Consider the following 15,376-nt stretch of genomic DNA (forward strand, 5'->3'; position numbering starts at 1 on the left):
ATGTAAACATAATTATACATCATAAACCATCAATCACTGATTGTTTATCTTTACGAAGTCTTGTTAGTTTCTTTTGCCATAGTGATTGGAACCTACTCGAAGATGCAGTGTTAAACCAGCGTCTCATAAACATCACATCAGTGGGCGTAGCAGCGGAGTGTTGCTCCACATAGCGTACGGCAAGTTCTAAGGCGGCCACGGCATTTGAATGTGACACTAGTTGTTCATTGTTGTCTTCTTCGTTACCACTATACTGCGATAAATTCGATTAAGTTAAGGCTTGAAACTGGCAAGCAAACAAAAGCACAGGTCTTGTACTCTTAAAGAAAAACTTGTGTTGAAATGGTTGGATAAGGGTGACAGTGCATCAAAATTATCTGTCAAGTTTGGTGTTGGAAAAGCTGCGATTTCCGACTGGCAGAGAAACCGTTCTAAAATCGAACAGTTTTGTACAGCATCGTCAAGAGACATCCTTAAAATCTGCCAAACATCAAAAGTGTCCAAATTCGATAAACTTGATCAATCGCTTTATTTATGGTTTTCACAGGAGAGGCAAAAAGGTACTCCGTTAAGTGGTGGTGTAAGGCAAGCTGTGGACTCTCCCTCTACTTTTTATAATGTATATGAATGCAATAATGGAAACTTGGAAACAGGGATGCCATGGATCAATATCAATAAATAGATGCCTCGAACACTTAGACACCATATTACATGCTGATGATGTTGCATTGCTGGCTGCGATGGAAGATGACCTACAAAGATCAGTTTTCAATCTAAAAAATATGTTTCCTCAGATTTTAATATGATTATTTCAGCAGAAAAGACAAAATAACGGCCTTCAAGGGAAGAGAGCCGATTCCTAGTAAAATATGTTTAGATAATACAACATTGGAATGAGTGTGTTCAATTATCTCGGGTATAACTTATCATACCAAACAGAATTAGATATACCAGTAAAAATTAATAAATTCACAAAAACTACAGGAATAATAAACATCATGAAACCATCACTTGTTCAGAAACATACTCGATTGTGCCTTTACCAAGCTGTAGTCATAACAACATTACTATATGGATGTGAAACCTGGACACTATCGTTGTGATATAAAGAAACTGGAATGCTTCCATCTGCAGAAACTTAGATCCATCATGAGCATCAAATGGGATGACTACATAAACAATGCAGCAGTTCTTGACAAGGCGCATATGAACAGCATAGAAGACTTCATCATCACTCATGGTCTTCGATGGATTGGTCACATCCAGCATATGAATGATGGCAGACTGCCTAAACAACTTCTCTACGGTGAGATTGGTCATGGCAAAAGGCCTCAAGGTGCTTCTTTGAAACATTATAAAGACCAGCTTAAGAAGACTATGAATAACACCAACATAAATGCTAACACCTGGGCAACAAGTGCTTAAAACCATGTTCTCTGGCGCAAAGCTATTGCAGAAGGTGTCTCACTGTTTGAGTAGGTACGTTGCAGACAAGAAATTGAAACTCTTGAAAAGCAGAAACTATGTCAGATCCAACCACGTCCTCCACCCACCTTTAGATGTGGCTTGTGTGGCCACATGTTTCATGCAAAGATTGGCTTGATCAGTCATCAGCGACATCCCCACAGAGCCAACAGACTTTGAGAGGAACTGCAAGAGAAAAACATATTCTCGGAAAAGAGTAATAATAATAATGTTATTTGCTTTACGTCCCACTAACTACTTTTACGGTTTTCGGAGATGCCGAGGTGCCAGAATTTAGTCCCGCAGGAGTTCTTTTATGTGCCAGTAAATCTACCGACATGAGGCTGTCGTATTTGAGCACCTTCAAATACCACCGGATCAGAAAAGAGTAGCGGTCAACAAATACCCTAGCTAAACCAACACTTTGCTATGGATATGCGGCATGGACGTTAAGATCTCAAGACTTGTCTCTAATTACAGCACGAGAAATGACATTCATGCATCGTATAGTAGGGTGTACAAAATGGGACCATATAAGGAATAAAAAGGTGCTAAAAGAACTGAAAGTACAGCCGATAGCTGACTATATCTACAGTTATCAGGAAAGCTGGAAACTTCATATACACATGATGGAACCTGGTAGATTGCCAAAAGAAATTCTTCGATACCAACCCAGAGGAAAAAGATCTGTAGGATGTCCGATGAAGAGATGGAGGGAAAATTCAAGACCATAATGGGACACGTCGCCCAATACTTGGAAGGAAGATGATGATGAAAGAAATTGTCACGTCAACGTGCCGCTGTAGATAGCTAAACCGTGAATGAGAAATGTAATTTGAAGTGCAGTTTTTCAAGTTTTCGTACAAATATGGAACACTTAAGTTTCATATGGTACATCGCGTAGGAGACTATTAAAAGGTAGTTCGTGGGAAAAAAATATGACATGGTGAAGTTTGTTTACAACCTTTTACTGTGAGTGTAACACCTTTGCCAAACGCATTGCCTGCATGTGTGTTCAGTTCTTGTTTTATTACAGAACAGAGTGATGCTGATTTTGCTTAATGCAAGCATATTTCTGTATTAACTAAAATAACAAGATGTTCAACACATTGGAGAACATGGCATGGCATATGGGCAGGCAGACTGGCATATTTTGAAGGTTTTTAAGGAATTGTAGAAATTAGTAAGTAGGTTGCAATTGTAACACATTTATGTCATCAAAAAATTAAAAGTGTCCATTTTACAGATTAAAAAGTTGCATTAATATCTATTGAATACTTTTCACATTACACATTTTCCAACGGTGTGCCTTTTACAACAAGAAAAAGAAGTCTGACAACAAAGTCTTACACATAATGAGCTTGAGTGTGGAATACAGTAGAACCTCGATAATTCAAAATCGGTTAATTCAGAGTCCCATCTAATTCGAAAAAGCTCTCGTTCCCGGAAACGTGAGATACAGTTTTGCATGTTATTTAAATTGTTTAATTTGAAATATGGATAATTTGTAATTCGAAGTACAATGTCGGCCCCATTTCCGAAATTCAGTCTTTTAATTTGAATCTGCCTTTACATTTTAAAACAATAGTATGTTACAGAGTAATTTAAATTCAAAATTTATCCGCGACATGATAGAACGCTTCTTCCGGAATGTGCAGGGGTAGCTTTCTGCACTTTCTCACAATCGGTGTGCCTACAGTGTACTTCATAATTGCTAAGTTCAAGTGAAATCGGAATTCTTTAGTATTCAACATTTTTAAGGAACGCCGTAATATTACACAGCAGGCAGTGTGTGGAGAAACAGAATCCGTGAACACTGGCGATGCCGACACTTGACAAAAAAGTGTGGCTCTAATCAATTCGTAGGCACCGAGCAATATTGTCATTGCCGATGAAACTGCATTGCGTTTTTTTTTTTAATGCCGAGCCCAAACGGTCTTATGGCTTTAAAGGAGAAAGTGCCAGCCAGGAAATCGTACAAGGGTGGGCGACCATTGTACTGTGTTGTAATGCACACGGAAGCGAGAGAATTCCTCCCTTCGTCATAGTAAAGTTCGATAAGCCACAATGTTTCAAGGGCGTTGGACACTTTCCGAACAAGTACAATGCATCTAAAAATGCAAATGGTAGAATAATCTAAAAAATAATGCATTTGTACTGGGGAACAAGCATAATTTATCCTCGTCTTTGAATCGTGTGATTTTCTTTTTTCTTTCGTTGCTTGAGTTTATGTTTGTCATTGCATTTTTTGAACATTGTAAATGCACCTTGATGGAAATAGTTTTCTCCATGGCATTTGAAAGGTTTAAACTTGAATCAAGGTCTTAGAATACTTTGTGACACGGCAAGTGTTTACATTTCTGAAGTACAAGAGAAGTGCCATGGCGGGAAATTGTATAAGGATTGAGTGACTGTATTGTGTTGTCATGCAGAAGGAAGTGAGAGACTTTCTCCCGTCATCATAGGAAAGTTCGATTAGCTATGATGTTTTAAGGGCGTCGGGTACTTTCTGCTCAAGTACAGGACATCTAGAACGCATACAGTACAGTAATCCAGTGAATAAAGCACTTGCACATGGGAGCCAGCATAGATATCTCCTCGTTGAATCGTGCTTTTTTTTCTTTCTGTCATTGCGAGAGGTTATGTTTGTCAGTGAGTTATCCAAGTACATTATTTGAATACTCTAAATGCACTTTGGATTTTTTTATTTTATTTTATTTTATTTTATTTTATTTTTTTTTTCATGGCATTTGAAAGGTTTAAACTGTGAATCAAGGTTAACTGCGTGCAGTAACGAGCCTTAGAATATTTTGTAACGTGAAAAGAGAATGGGTAACGTGGCAAGGTTTGACACTTCTGAATTACGAATTGGCGGTTAATTTGAAATCACATAATTCAAAGTCTGATTTTTTAGTCCCAACAACTTTGAATTAATGAGGTTTTACTGTAGTTTGAAGCATTACGGGACACAAAGTGCTACAGAACACATTGGACACCACCAGCATGTCTCTTTTCTCATTACTTTCCCATTTTCCACTTTTCCTTTATCTGCACAATTTGCAAGTGCGCGTTGGTAGTGCTTTCTTTTCTGTTGGAAGAATCTTCTCAGCAAAATGCTGTTCTAGCAATCTGTTGGAGGCTGTACTTGATCCTGGTTGCTGGTGGACATCTGTTCCAGATTTTGCTTAAAGAGCTTCACCTAACTCAACCATGAACTGATATAGGTGGCAATTTTTTTCTGTTACCCACATCCCAGGTTTCACAAATGCATTTGTGATTACCATAAACACATGGAAGAACAATGTTTTCCACCATTTCAGTTGCTTTCTTCCAAAGGGATAATTTGCTATCATCTGATCACTGTATCTACCCGTTTTATTCACATTGTAATCACGGGTAGCATCTGGTTTAGATTTAATTTTGGGGCCTTCTCTTGTGCGAACATCAGATGAGATCGCCTTGTGACAAGTTGACAAAAGCGAGACATCCCTTGTGTCCTTCCAGTTCAAACAAAGAAGATGGTTTCTACGCATAAATACCAATTCGCCTCTCTGTACCTTCTTCTGAACAATGTTATTCTGAGGCAACTCTTTTCTGTTGGACATACAAGTTCCTACAGGTTTAGTCTTCCTTTCCCATAAAAAGTAAAAACTGCAGGGGAGCTATAATAACTGTCCATGTAAACAGAATGGCCTTTGTCCAAGTAGTTTGCTAGCAGTTTGTTAAGAAGTGGAATAATACCGTTGTCTGCAGTACTTTTCCCAGAATAGACTTCCATTTTCAAAACATTCCCTGAAAAAACATTACAAACAACAAATAAGTTTATACCATATTTTTCGGGCGTGTTTGTACACTCTGAATTGAATTCGACCATGAAAACCACACATTCCTTCATCAACCGTTAGACTATGGAACGTAAGAAGAGCAAAATGTATGAATGAGACTGTCAAAGAAAGGGGGGGATTTTATGTAATGGATCATGGTTTGGCTGTCCACGAGGAATGTATGTTGTGGTATCATTCAAATGAAAGTTCGAAAGAATCGCCTTGAAATGGTTTCTGCTCATAACATATGATGAAGTTGGAGTTGAAAGAAATGCACTTTTTGACCAACAGTCACTCAGTTTTGGTTTCTTTACAAAGCACATATGAATGACAACTTGAGAAATGCGTAAATCTCACATAACTTGACTGGCTGCCACACTTTTCCGTTTCAGTTTCTTTACTCATTTTAGTTTTTCAGTGACAGAGGCACTGTTAGTCTCGGTTCACCATTGTTTCAGGAACAAAAATTGAAAAACAATCTAGCACAGTCGATGTTGCATCCAGTGGAGCGGACACACCCGATTGTTCTTGAAAAATAGGCTCTTGAGGCGGAGAATCAGTGAAAGTCTAACCTAATTCAGTATCTGTAGGCTTCCTACAAGTGTTAGTACCATAAGCACAACATTTACGCCTTTTTGGAGCTGGCCCGATGTCAGAAACCGCATCAGAAACACCAGAAGTACCCGGCAAATGTGAATCATTCCCTGCCTTTGAATTATCATCACTTGCATCACTTTGTTCTAAAATAAAGAAAACTACATCACTAATTTATTTCTGAATGAATCTCCAGTCATATGAAGATCATGAAACATTAGCTAAATAAACTACAAGGTGCAAAATCAAACCTGGGTAGAAGATGATAAAATAGGTTATAAATACCTTCATCACAAACATGAAGTTCGAAATCAGGGTCTAGATCTGAATCATCTACCTCTTCTTCTGAACCACTGTCATCAAAAATCTCTTCTAACGTCTCTACAATTCGACTTTCATTCAGTGATCCACTCATGATAGCAGAAACAAATCACACTAAACACTTCGCGCGATGTAGACAAAACTTTGAAAGCGCGCACCTTGAGCAGCTGGAAGCATTAAGTGTAGAGGCGAACACTTGCAAAAATAAGCTGCTATAAGTTTGAGAAAACAACAATAATGGACACAAGCGCATGGTATAGCTGTTATAAAAATTCTACAAAATGGTATATTTAGTTTCCGCCCAATTCTCGTTTGGGCTGTGTTGACAAGGTAATAAATACTTGGGCCCGAGTTAGCCTTGGTGAACAATCAACAGTACCAAAAGCAGTACATAGATGAGTTTCCATGCCTAGGACCATCAAAATTTTCACCGAACTATGTGTTTTATGAAATATGCAAGTGTGATTTTTCAGTTTAAAACCTGGAGGATGCCTTGGTTGTCAACGCCGTGTGAAATCTAAATAAAATTAACAGTACAGGCTCATCAAAGAGTGGTGCGAGATGCTTTTTTTGTTAATTGCGTTGCGTCACACCGACACAGATAGGTCTTATGGCAACGATGGGACAGGAAAGGCCTAGGAATGGGAAGGAAGTGGCCATGGCCTTAATTAAGTTACAGCCCCAGCATTTGCCTGGTGCGAAAATGGGAAACCACGGAAAACCATCTTCAGGGCTGTCGACAGTGGGATTCGATCCCACTATCTCCCAGATGCGAGTTTACAGCTGCACGCTCCTGACCGGATGGCCAACTCGCCCGGTTTTTTTATTATTATTATTATTATTATTATTATTATTATTATAAAAAGTGACTAATAGTGTTATATGTGCTGAATGTTATTTCACTTTTTTTGCTTGAGTATAATATTCCCTTATATGCAGCAGACCATGCTAGACCATTATCCATGGCCATTTTTGTCAATTACAATAAACAGTGTTTTATTATAAACCACCTATTCAATACATCAAAATGTTATTACATTTAGTTTCCTCATTAATATGAAGTTATATGCAGGACATGTTTTGCTCCTTCATAGAGCATCATCAGCCAATCTAGAATCTCAAGGAGATAGCAGGTTCGAACCCCACTGTCGGCAGCCCTGAAAATGGTTTTCCGTGGTTTCCCATTTTCACACCAGGCAAATGCTGGGGCTGTACCTTCATTAAGGCCACGGCCGCTTCCTTCCCACTCCTAGCCCTTCCCTGTCCCATCGTCGCCATAAGACCTATCTGAGTCGGTGCGACGTAAAGCAACTAGCAGACAGAGAATCTCAAGGGTTGGTTTTTGTTCATAACTAATAGCTTAAAAACTATTTGTACATTTTACAATCTTAAACTTATTTTACTAAAATATCATAGAAGGCAGAATGATTGGTAGCGTGCCTTATTAACAAGGACTTAATTGTGGAAAAGTTTATAAAAATACATTCATTTAAAATTATGGTAGAATAAGTTTGCTCTCAAATATTTTCAAACAATTAGTATGTCTAAAATCTTGAAGAAAACTTATGATTCAATCTTAAGAACTAATAATAAGGTTATAGGTCATTTGAAAATGAGATCAGGCTTAAAGTGTATGTTATCCTTTGAGGATAAGAATCTATAAAATACTAAGATCTCATCATCTTTATAATTGAAACATGTGACAGGCTCATAAACCTTAATCTTCACAAAGTTTAAACTCTTGTTTTCTTTTGTCACCAGCCCGTTGTTGAACAAGTATATACTTGTTGACATCAATGAATTAAAATGAAGCCTGGTTAAAAGGGACGTAATTCAGGGTGTCCACCCATATGGAAAACCTGGAAAACAGGGAAATGTCAGGGAATTCGATAATTAACGGGGAAACCTGGAAATGTCAGGGAATTCAGGAAAAAATCTGGAAATTCATTCTTCTTCCAGATAAAATTGACATACCGTACTTATCCGTGTAATACAAACACATTTTTCAGTTTTTATAACATTAATCTAGGGCATGTCTTTTATGCCAGGAATAAATTTTAATGAAAAAGTGTGATCACAAATGTGAAGTAATCAATAATATCAATAGCTATATAATTGATCGATCGAATTTTCAAAGTTTTGATCTGCTTACTGTTGAATATTCTGTGTTGTTGGGGAATGGTGAGCTCGATGAATTAGACCTATATTGCATTCTCAGTTTTTTCCAGTAATGTTTCCAGACTCTGAAACAGCTTTGAAAGTTCAACTGCACAGAACAAAAGTTGCATATACAATCACTCATGGTTTGGCTCTCTATTTCCATAAACAAGTTCTTGAGATGGGTAGTAAGCGCACACATTTCACCGTTGGGTTTGACGAGTCACTGAATAAAGTTTCTCAGATAGGCCAAATGGATCTTGTAGTTCATTGTTTCAATCCTGATACTAATGAAGTATGCACTTCTTATTTTGATTCCATGTTTCTTGGTCACTACCTCCTCAGATTTGTTAAATGGTTTTTTGCAAGCACAACAAGGACTTTATCTAAAAAAATTACAAATTTCAGTGGATGGTCCAAACGTTAATAAAAAGTTCCTTCAGGATTTTGGTAATTTATTAGATGATCTAGATGCTCCTATTTTGTTGAACATTGGATCTTGTGGCTTGCGTACTGTGCACAATTCATATAAAATGGCAGTAAAAGAAACCCAATGGAATATTGCAGAGTTTCCTCGTGCTCTTCACTTCTTGTTTTGCTATGCTCCTGCAAGTCGTGCTGATTATATACATTATTCAGGTTCAAACGTATTTCCTTCAAAATATTGTGCTATAAGATGGCTTGAAAATTTTCAAGTCATTGAACATGCTATAGATATCCTACCTAATGTCGAAAAATATGTGGAAGGAACAAACAGAGACAAGAAAATCCCAAGCTGTAACAGCTTCAAAATAGTATCAACTTCACTTAAAGATAAGGTTCTTAAGGCCAAGTTGTCATTTTTATTATCACTTGTTGGAGATTTGGAACCATTCCTAAAAGTTTCAGACAGATCTCCCATTTGCATCACTCCTTTATGAATCTTTCATTGATGATAAATATCATGACAAGGTTTTTTAAGTCTGAGTCACTGCAGTCTTCAGAAAATCTCCTAAAACGTATTTAGACAGTAAAGAAAATCTTGTGCCTCCATCTAAAACTGACATAGGTTATGCTGCTAAAGCAGCACTTCGTGGCAATCTTGGATTAAATGATAGAGATATATTAGTGTTTTGCACAGATTTTCTAAGAGGAATGGTAGCTTTGTGCAAATAGTTACTGGAAAGGTCACCACTGGCATATCATCGTCATCATCTGCAGTTTCCACCTGTTGGCCGCATCTGCTCACCGCTAGCATATAAACTGACTAAATTAATTTCTTGTTTCGATCCAAGTGTAGCCAAGTAGCCTCTAAGCAGCAGACTGCTAAGATAGCTTTAAATGCCTTTGTTGAAAACAAATGGATCTCGGGTAACGAAGTCATTCATGTACAAAGGGAGTTCACTTCTGTTTGTGAGAATGATACTTTGAAAGAAGTGAATTCTTTGTATTCTAAAGACGAAAGGTTAGATCACTTTTGGCTTCGCAGAAAAGTTGGCTTCATTTCTCAAAATGATACTCATATTGTTTCATGGAAATGCTTCACCTGAGTGTGGTTTTTCTGTTAATAAAGAAATTATAGTAGAGAACATGCTACAAGTATCCCTTGTAACACAAAGAATAATATATGATTCTATCCCAAACCCTGGTGGAATTGAAAAGGTCTCCATTAATAAAAACATGCTCCATGCTGCAAGGAGTGCTCATGCTTTGTACGTTCAAAATCTGAAGGAGAAACGTGAAATATTGGAAGTAGAAGATTCTTTGCAAAAAAATAAGAGAAAGGCTGCTTTGTTGCTGAAAGAATTAGAAGAAAAGAAGTGGAGGGTGATGGCAGAAGCTCAAGTCGATGGTGGCTACAAAGAAGTTTCTTCGCTGAAGCAGTAATGGTAATACATTTTAAAAAACTTAAAGTGAATTTAATCAGACTAAATTAAACTTCCAAGTTTTAATATGCACATTAAATGCTCATTTATTTTTTTTGGATGTTAAGTTTTAAAAATGTATTTTAATATTACTGACACTTCCTTTATAATTATGTTTTTTGTCATCATGTGTCAGGGAAAAAACTGGTTTTTATGTCTGGAAAACAGGGAAATGTCAGGGAATTTTAAAATCTGAATTTGGTGGACACCCTGTAATTCGACGAACTGTGTAGCTAAAAGTTGAATAGGCTATCGCTTGTTGACATGTCTGTAACAAGAAAAAAAGATTTGTGTGAGTGTCGAATGTTGTGTTACTAGTTCAGTGAGCACTTAAGGAAACATCACCTACCCCTCCAATTACTGCTTGTCTGTCTGGTGTTGTCTTGAGGTGGTAGGGGTTGAGGGGAGGGAGTAGGGGTGGGTGGATTACTGTTATTAGGTGTGGCTTTGGGAGGGGAAGTCTAGAGGAGGTACAGGGAGGGGTTGTGTTCATTAATGTTACGTGATTATTGGTTGTTTTGAGGATAAAAACTTTAGCAAAGTTACCCTTTTCTAGATTAAGCATTTGTAAAAGTTTAGGCAATTGTTCATGTAAAGGATTTTTTATTTCAATTTCATCATTTAAAGGTTTGTGGGTTTGTTGTTGTTGTTGTTTTTTCCTTATTGAAATGCTGGTCTAATTCTGTCATTTATTTTCCTTTTTCGATCTTTTTGATAATTTTTAAGTCTTTCTCTCTAGTTGTAAAATGGTGGCCTGATTCTCTCATGTGAACACTCGTAGCATAATGTTGATTGTGTTTTGCAGCATTAACGTGTTCAAGGTATCTTGTGAGAAAGCTACGGCCAGTTTGACCAAAGTATGAAAATTTACATTCTACACATGTTAATCCATAGATACAATTTAGATAAGGGTTATTGCTTGAATTTATGCTATTGTGGTTGAAAAAAGTGTTTCGGTTTATGTTTCGTGTCTTGAATGCTATATTAATATCTTGTTTCTTAATAGAATTCGTTATTTGATAAATGGCTAGATTGTAGTATCGTAAGGATTGGACAGGCTGGGGACTTGGGATCGGATCTTTCGGGAGCTTAATCTTAGAAATAACAAGATCACCTTTACACACACACACATACACACACTTTTCCCTTCACCTGTATTTAAAAGATAAGCACACATTATATGTTTACAAATTATACAATTGAGAAACCTGAAAATCTTTGTACAAATACACTTATATAGCTCTTTGTTAGATAGTCTCATAGCCCTTGACTATCCAGTTCATTTACACTCTTATTACAATAAGATCAAACCTTGGTAATTACTTAGCTTTTGATTGAAGATTTCTTCCATCTATGTAGTCTTTTCTCTTGGCTTCTTCTCTGCGCCCACGCTACTGTAGTCGCGATGAGTGATGCAATGTTTGGTTCAAGTGGATGTGTAACTCCGGGACTCGAACATGATACCCTCAATCTCCGTCGTCAAACAGATTAGTCTATCTCCCAACAATTCTGACTACCAGGCTTTGTTTACTAATAGGTTAGGTTCACTATGACACTTGGCCTTCCTGACAAACAGTTCGCTGTTCGTGCCGTTGCAGCTCTAAGTCTTTGCACTAGCAGCCTGCTAAGTATGCTGTACACAGTGATTCGTTCACTGTCTCGCGTAACCTTTACAATTTTAGACCGCCTTGCCCAACCATATTTAACTGATTCTTCGGCTCACTGCTATGTACATAACCTACAAATTCTGTACTATTCTGGCTCACAGCCACACATACACGCTACTTGTATGGAAGCTGGACAGTTTCTCTCCCTTGGTAACGTTCAGCCACACACATGTTGTTCGCACGGTAATCGGACAGATTCTCCCCAATCTTTCGAAGTATAATTCCCTATATCTTACGTGCGACATTTCTCGAAGCTTTTTCCCTCTACTTCTGTAGAAGTAAGATGTTTTTAAGTCTGATTGATTCAAGAGTTCCTCCCACTAACTGATGGGGGAGTGTCATGGAATTCACTCGAACAATTCATTCCTTACTGCATCAACAATCTACACGATATTTACTTCTATTTGCTTCTAGAAACACTTACAGAACTTTCTTTACAAGGGTAGATTTTTCTTTTCTAGCTTTTCCCTTTGCAAAAAGCTAATGATCATGAATATATCTTTCAATAAATGAAACTAAAATATTGAGTCCAATGTTACAAGTATATCTGATCTAACTGCATAATTATTTAATATTTTATTATACAAGACAATTGTGTACACCTGACAATGTTATATCAAGGAGAACTGCAGCTCTGCATTAAAGGAACTTGGTAGCCACAGCATCTTTGGTGACCAAGACCTATGGCAACTGCTAATGTGACGTAATTTTTGTCACACATTTTGTCGCGTTACACAAATATTCATGTCAAAAAACAGGATTTCACAATCATGTATCGAATGTGCTTTTATTTTCGTTTTTTGATTTTGGCCTACTTTGGACCATGGGAAATGGCTAGTTTACAGGTTCGTCTTTTCTTCTTCCAGAATGTTTTCACCATTGACTATTATTTTATAAGGTTAGATAATAAAATACTATTTGTGATAGATTGTTGCTTGGCTTGATGTTATTTAGTAAGCATATATTTTGAACAAACTTGGCTGACCTGAAAGACATTTTCACGGGAAAGTAACATAGTTCTCAAGGCAAAACTTAATTTAAAGTATCTAGATATTTAACTCCTTTAATTTACTGTATGTAGGAGTTTTTGTAAGATTATAATAATACTATCTCATTATTGTGATGTTTAACCAAATTGTTGATGAAATAAATTTGTTCCCAGATTTTCCATTTTCCCATATTTTATGTTTTCGTTCCATGGTCCCTCCTGAAATGGAGAACCGAGGTTCCACTGTAATCGTTTAGAGTAATTTTAAAAGTTTGATTTATTTTGTTAAAAGTATAAAACTACACAGTTGGCTATCAGATTTTCCAACATTTCAAGTACTTATTGGCATGCAAGTTAACATGCCCACATCAGAAATACTGCATATTCAACACAGAAATTATAGATTATAAAAATTATTTTGCATATTTCACTATTAGTACACATGCTTTGCTGTGTGTTTTTACCTCACTTTAACTTTTACATAAATGTTAAGATCCTTGAAATTCAGAAATTGTCTGGAGTGTTTTGGGTAATTGTTGGCAAATGAGTAGGTAAAAGTTAAAATAGCTTAATGTACAATGCTTTTTTTTTCTGTTGACCATATGCATAAGAAACGGCTTAGAAAATTGACACGAAGCAATACCTGTAGCAGAGCGGAGAGATCCTACCTTTGTGCTTGCCAGGGACCCTCCAAGCCACCCCAGGAAGTATTCTTTCGTATATACAGGAATTAAAATGGAGACTGTAAATTTGCAAAATGCGGCCATGTTTTGTGTTACTTGGCCAGTTGTGATGAAGGCGCCTCCTGTTTTCTCCGATATAGCTTGCATCATGTCTGGCCCCAGGGCTGCCATGTTGGATCTTTTTTGTGGTTTGGTCAACACAACTTTTTGTCACATTTTAGCAGAATTCCAGGGGATACTAGAGGCTTGTATTTGGGGGCTTATGTTCCCGGGACCCACTTTGCTTGCCCTCAGACCATTGGACTTCTCCAGACCACTTTCAGAACACGCAAAAATGAATTCCAGTTTTGTCCACTCTCTTAATTCACCAATGTGTGATGTCGTCCGAGCCACCCTGTTGTATCTCTAACCTATCTTTTGCAAATGGTCTATGGAAGTTTTGCTGTTTATAGTTTTTTAAATCAAACCCACATCGCCTGCACTACCACCTCCCAAATTCATCTTCTACATTGTTTCCTATCCTTACATTATTGATTTTCATAGTTTTTTGTAATTTTAACTAGTCATCATTTTATATGGATTTTTTTATCTTCCAGTTAACACATTTTGTGATGCTGAAGGAACTAAAACATTGTCGTAATGTTATTGATCTGGAGTGCAACGAGAATGTGAAACACAAAGCTAAAGACTTTGTCAAGAAATACATGGCGAAGTTTGGACCTGTTTACACAAGACCCAAAGAAGATGTATAACACCTGGAAGTGTGTTGACAATGCTTTTAATCATTGTTTTAGATCAGTGAAATACTAGTGTATAAATAGACCTCCAATCATTGTTCGTAAACTGTACTATATTACTCTAGAGGAAAGTGTACAAAAGAGTTCATTAGATTTAAGTGTTTCTAAATGAGATTTATTTGTCATTCGTTGCATATATGTAACAGTTTTTGGAAATGTTCTCTCTTTTTCGTCACGATCTAGTATGCGAGTTCTTATGAATATGTGATTGTTAGCTACTTCATCATGTGTGTCACGGTATCATTTCTTGTGTGATTAGTGACTGAATAGAAGAATTTAATGAACACTTGTGATATTGCATGTGTGTTTAATTCAGGTATAATTACTCATAAGAATAGGAGATGAAAAGTAGGTCTGAATTAAATTGCAAGTCATCCTTATGAGTTTTGTATTTGTATTATCGTGCAAGTTATTGTGCCATGTATGGATTTCTAATTATGATTTATTGTAAAGTAGAAGTCCAGATTTTAACTGCCCCTTGTTTTATTACCAGACTCGTAATCCTTCCGATTTCGTATAAAGGAGATATATATATATATATATTATATACCGTCACTTATATGAGTTGACTCGCTGTAAATGAATTATAATCAGGAGTTCTGTAAATGAAAAGAACATCATTTATGTGCAAGGAAATTGATGTAATTAGTACATTTTGAGGTTATTCTGTATATTTGGTTTTTTGTTGTTATTTTTGGCATTATTTACAACCTGTTATTTCACCTGATAATGAGGCAGGTCTTGCGTCATGTAGATCTGTACATTTACGTAATAAAATTGAGAGTATTTATCCTAATGCATGTTGATCTTCATTGGAGCACATTATTTTCCCAGTCACTGAGAAACTGAAGCCCAATAAAGGTATTCAGAGAGCCTTATATACATGCTAGAAAACAGTAAAACAGAAAAGAAAAAATGTGGAAATAAAGTTTAAGCAAAAAATGAAATGCCAGAATAATACAAGCTAGCACAAGTAG

At 36.8% G+C, this 15,376-nt stretch overlaps 1 protein-coding gene across 5 annotated transcripts in view; it reads left to right on the forward strand.

Moving 5' to 3' along the window:
• Positions 1-15,070, forward strand: part of Set2 (SET domain containing 2) — a 426,901-nt gene extending 411,831 nt beyond the window's left edge. For all 5 annotated transcript variants that reach the window (XM_067151274.2, XM_067151278.2, XM_067151276.2 and 2 more), the window contains one exon: positions 14,199-15,070. In XM_067151274.2, the coding sequence (XP_067007375.2) occupies positions 14,199-14,354 (156 nt within the window). In that variant the 3' untranslated portion in view covers positions 14,355-15,070. The remainder of the gene's footprint in view (positions 1-14,198) is intronic.
• The last annotated feature ends 306 nt before the right edge of the window (positions 15,071-15,376 follow it).

The sequence above is a fragment of the Anabrus simplex genome, chromosome 7 (assembly GCF_040414725.1).
Source record: "Anabrus simplex isolate iqAnaSimp1 chromosome 7, ASM4041472v1, whole genome shotgun sequence".
In the NCBI taxonomy this organism is placed as follows: Eukaryota; Metazoa; Arthropoda; class Insecta; order Orthoptera; family Tettigoniidae; genus Anabrus; species Anabrus simplex.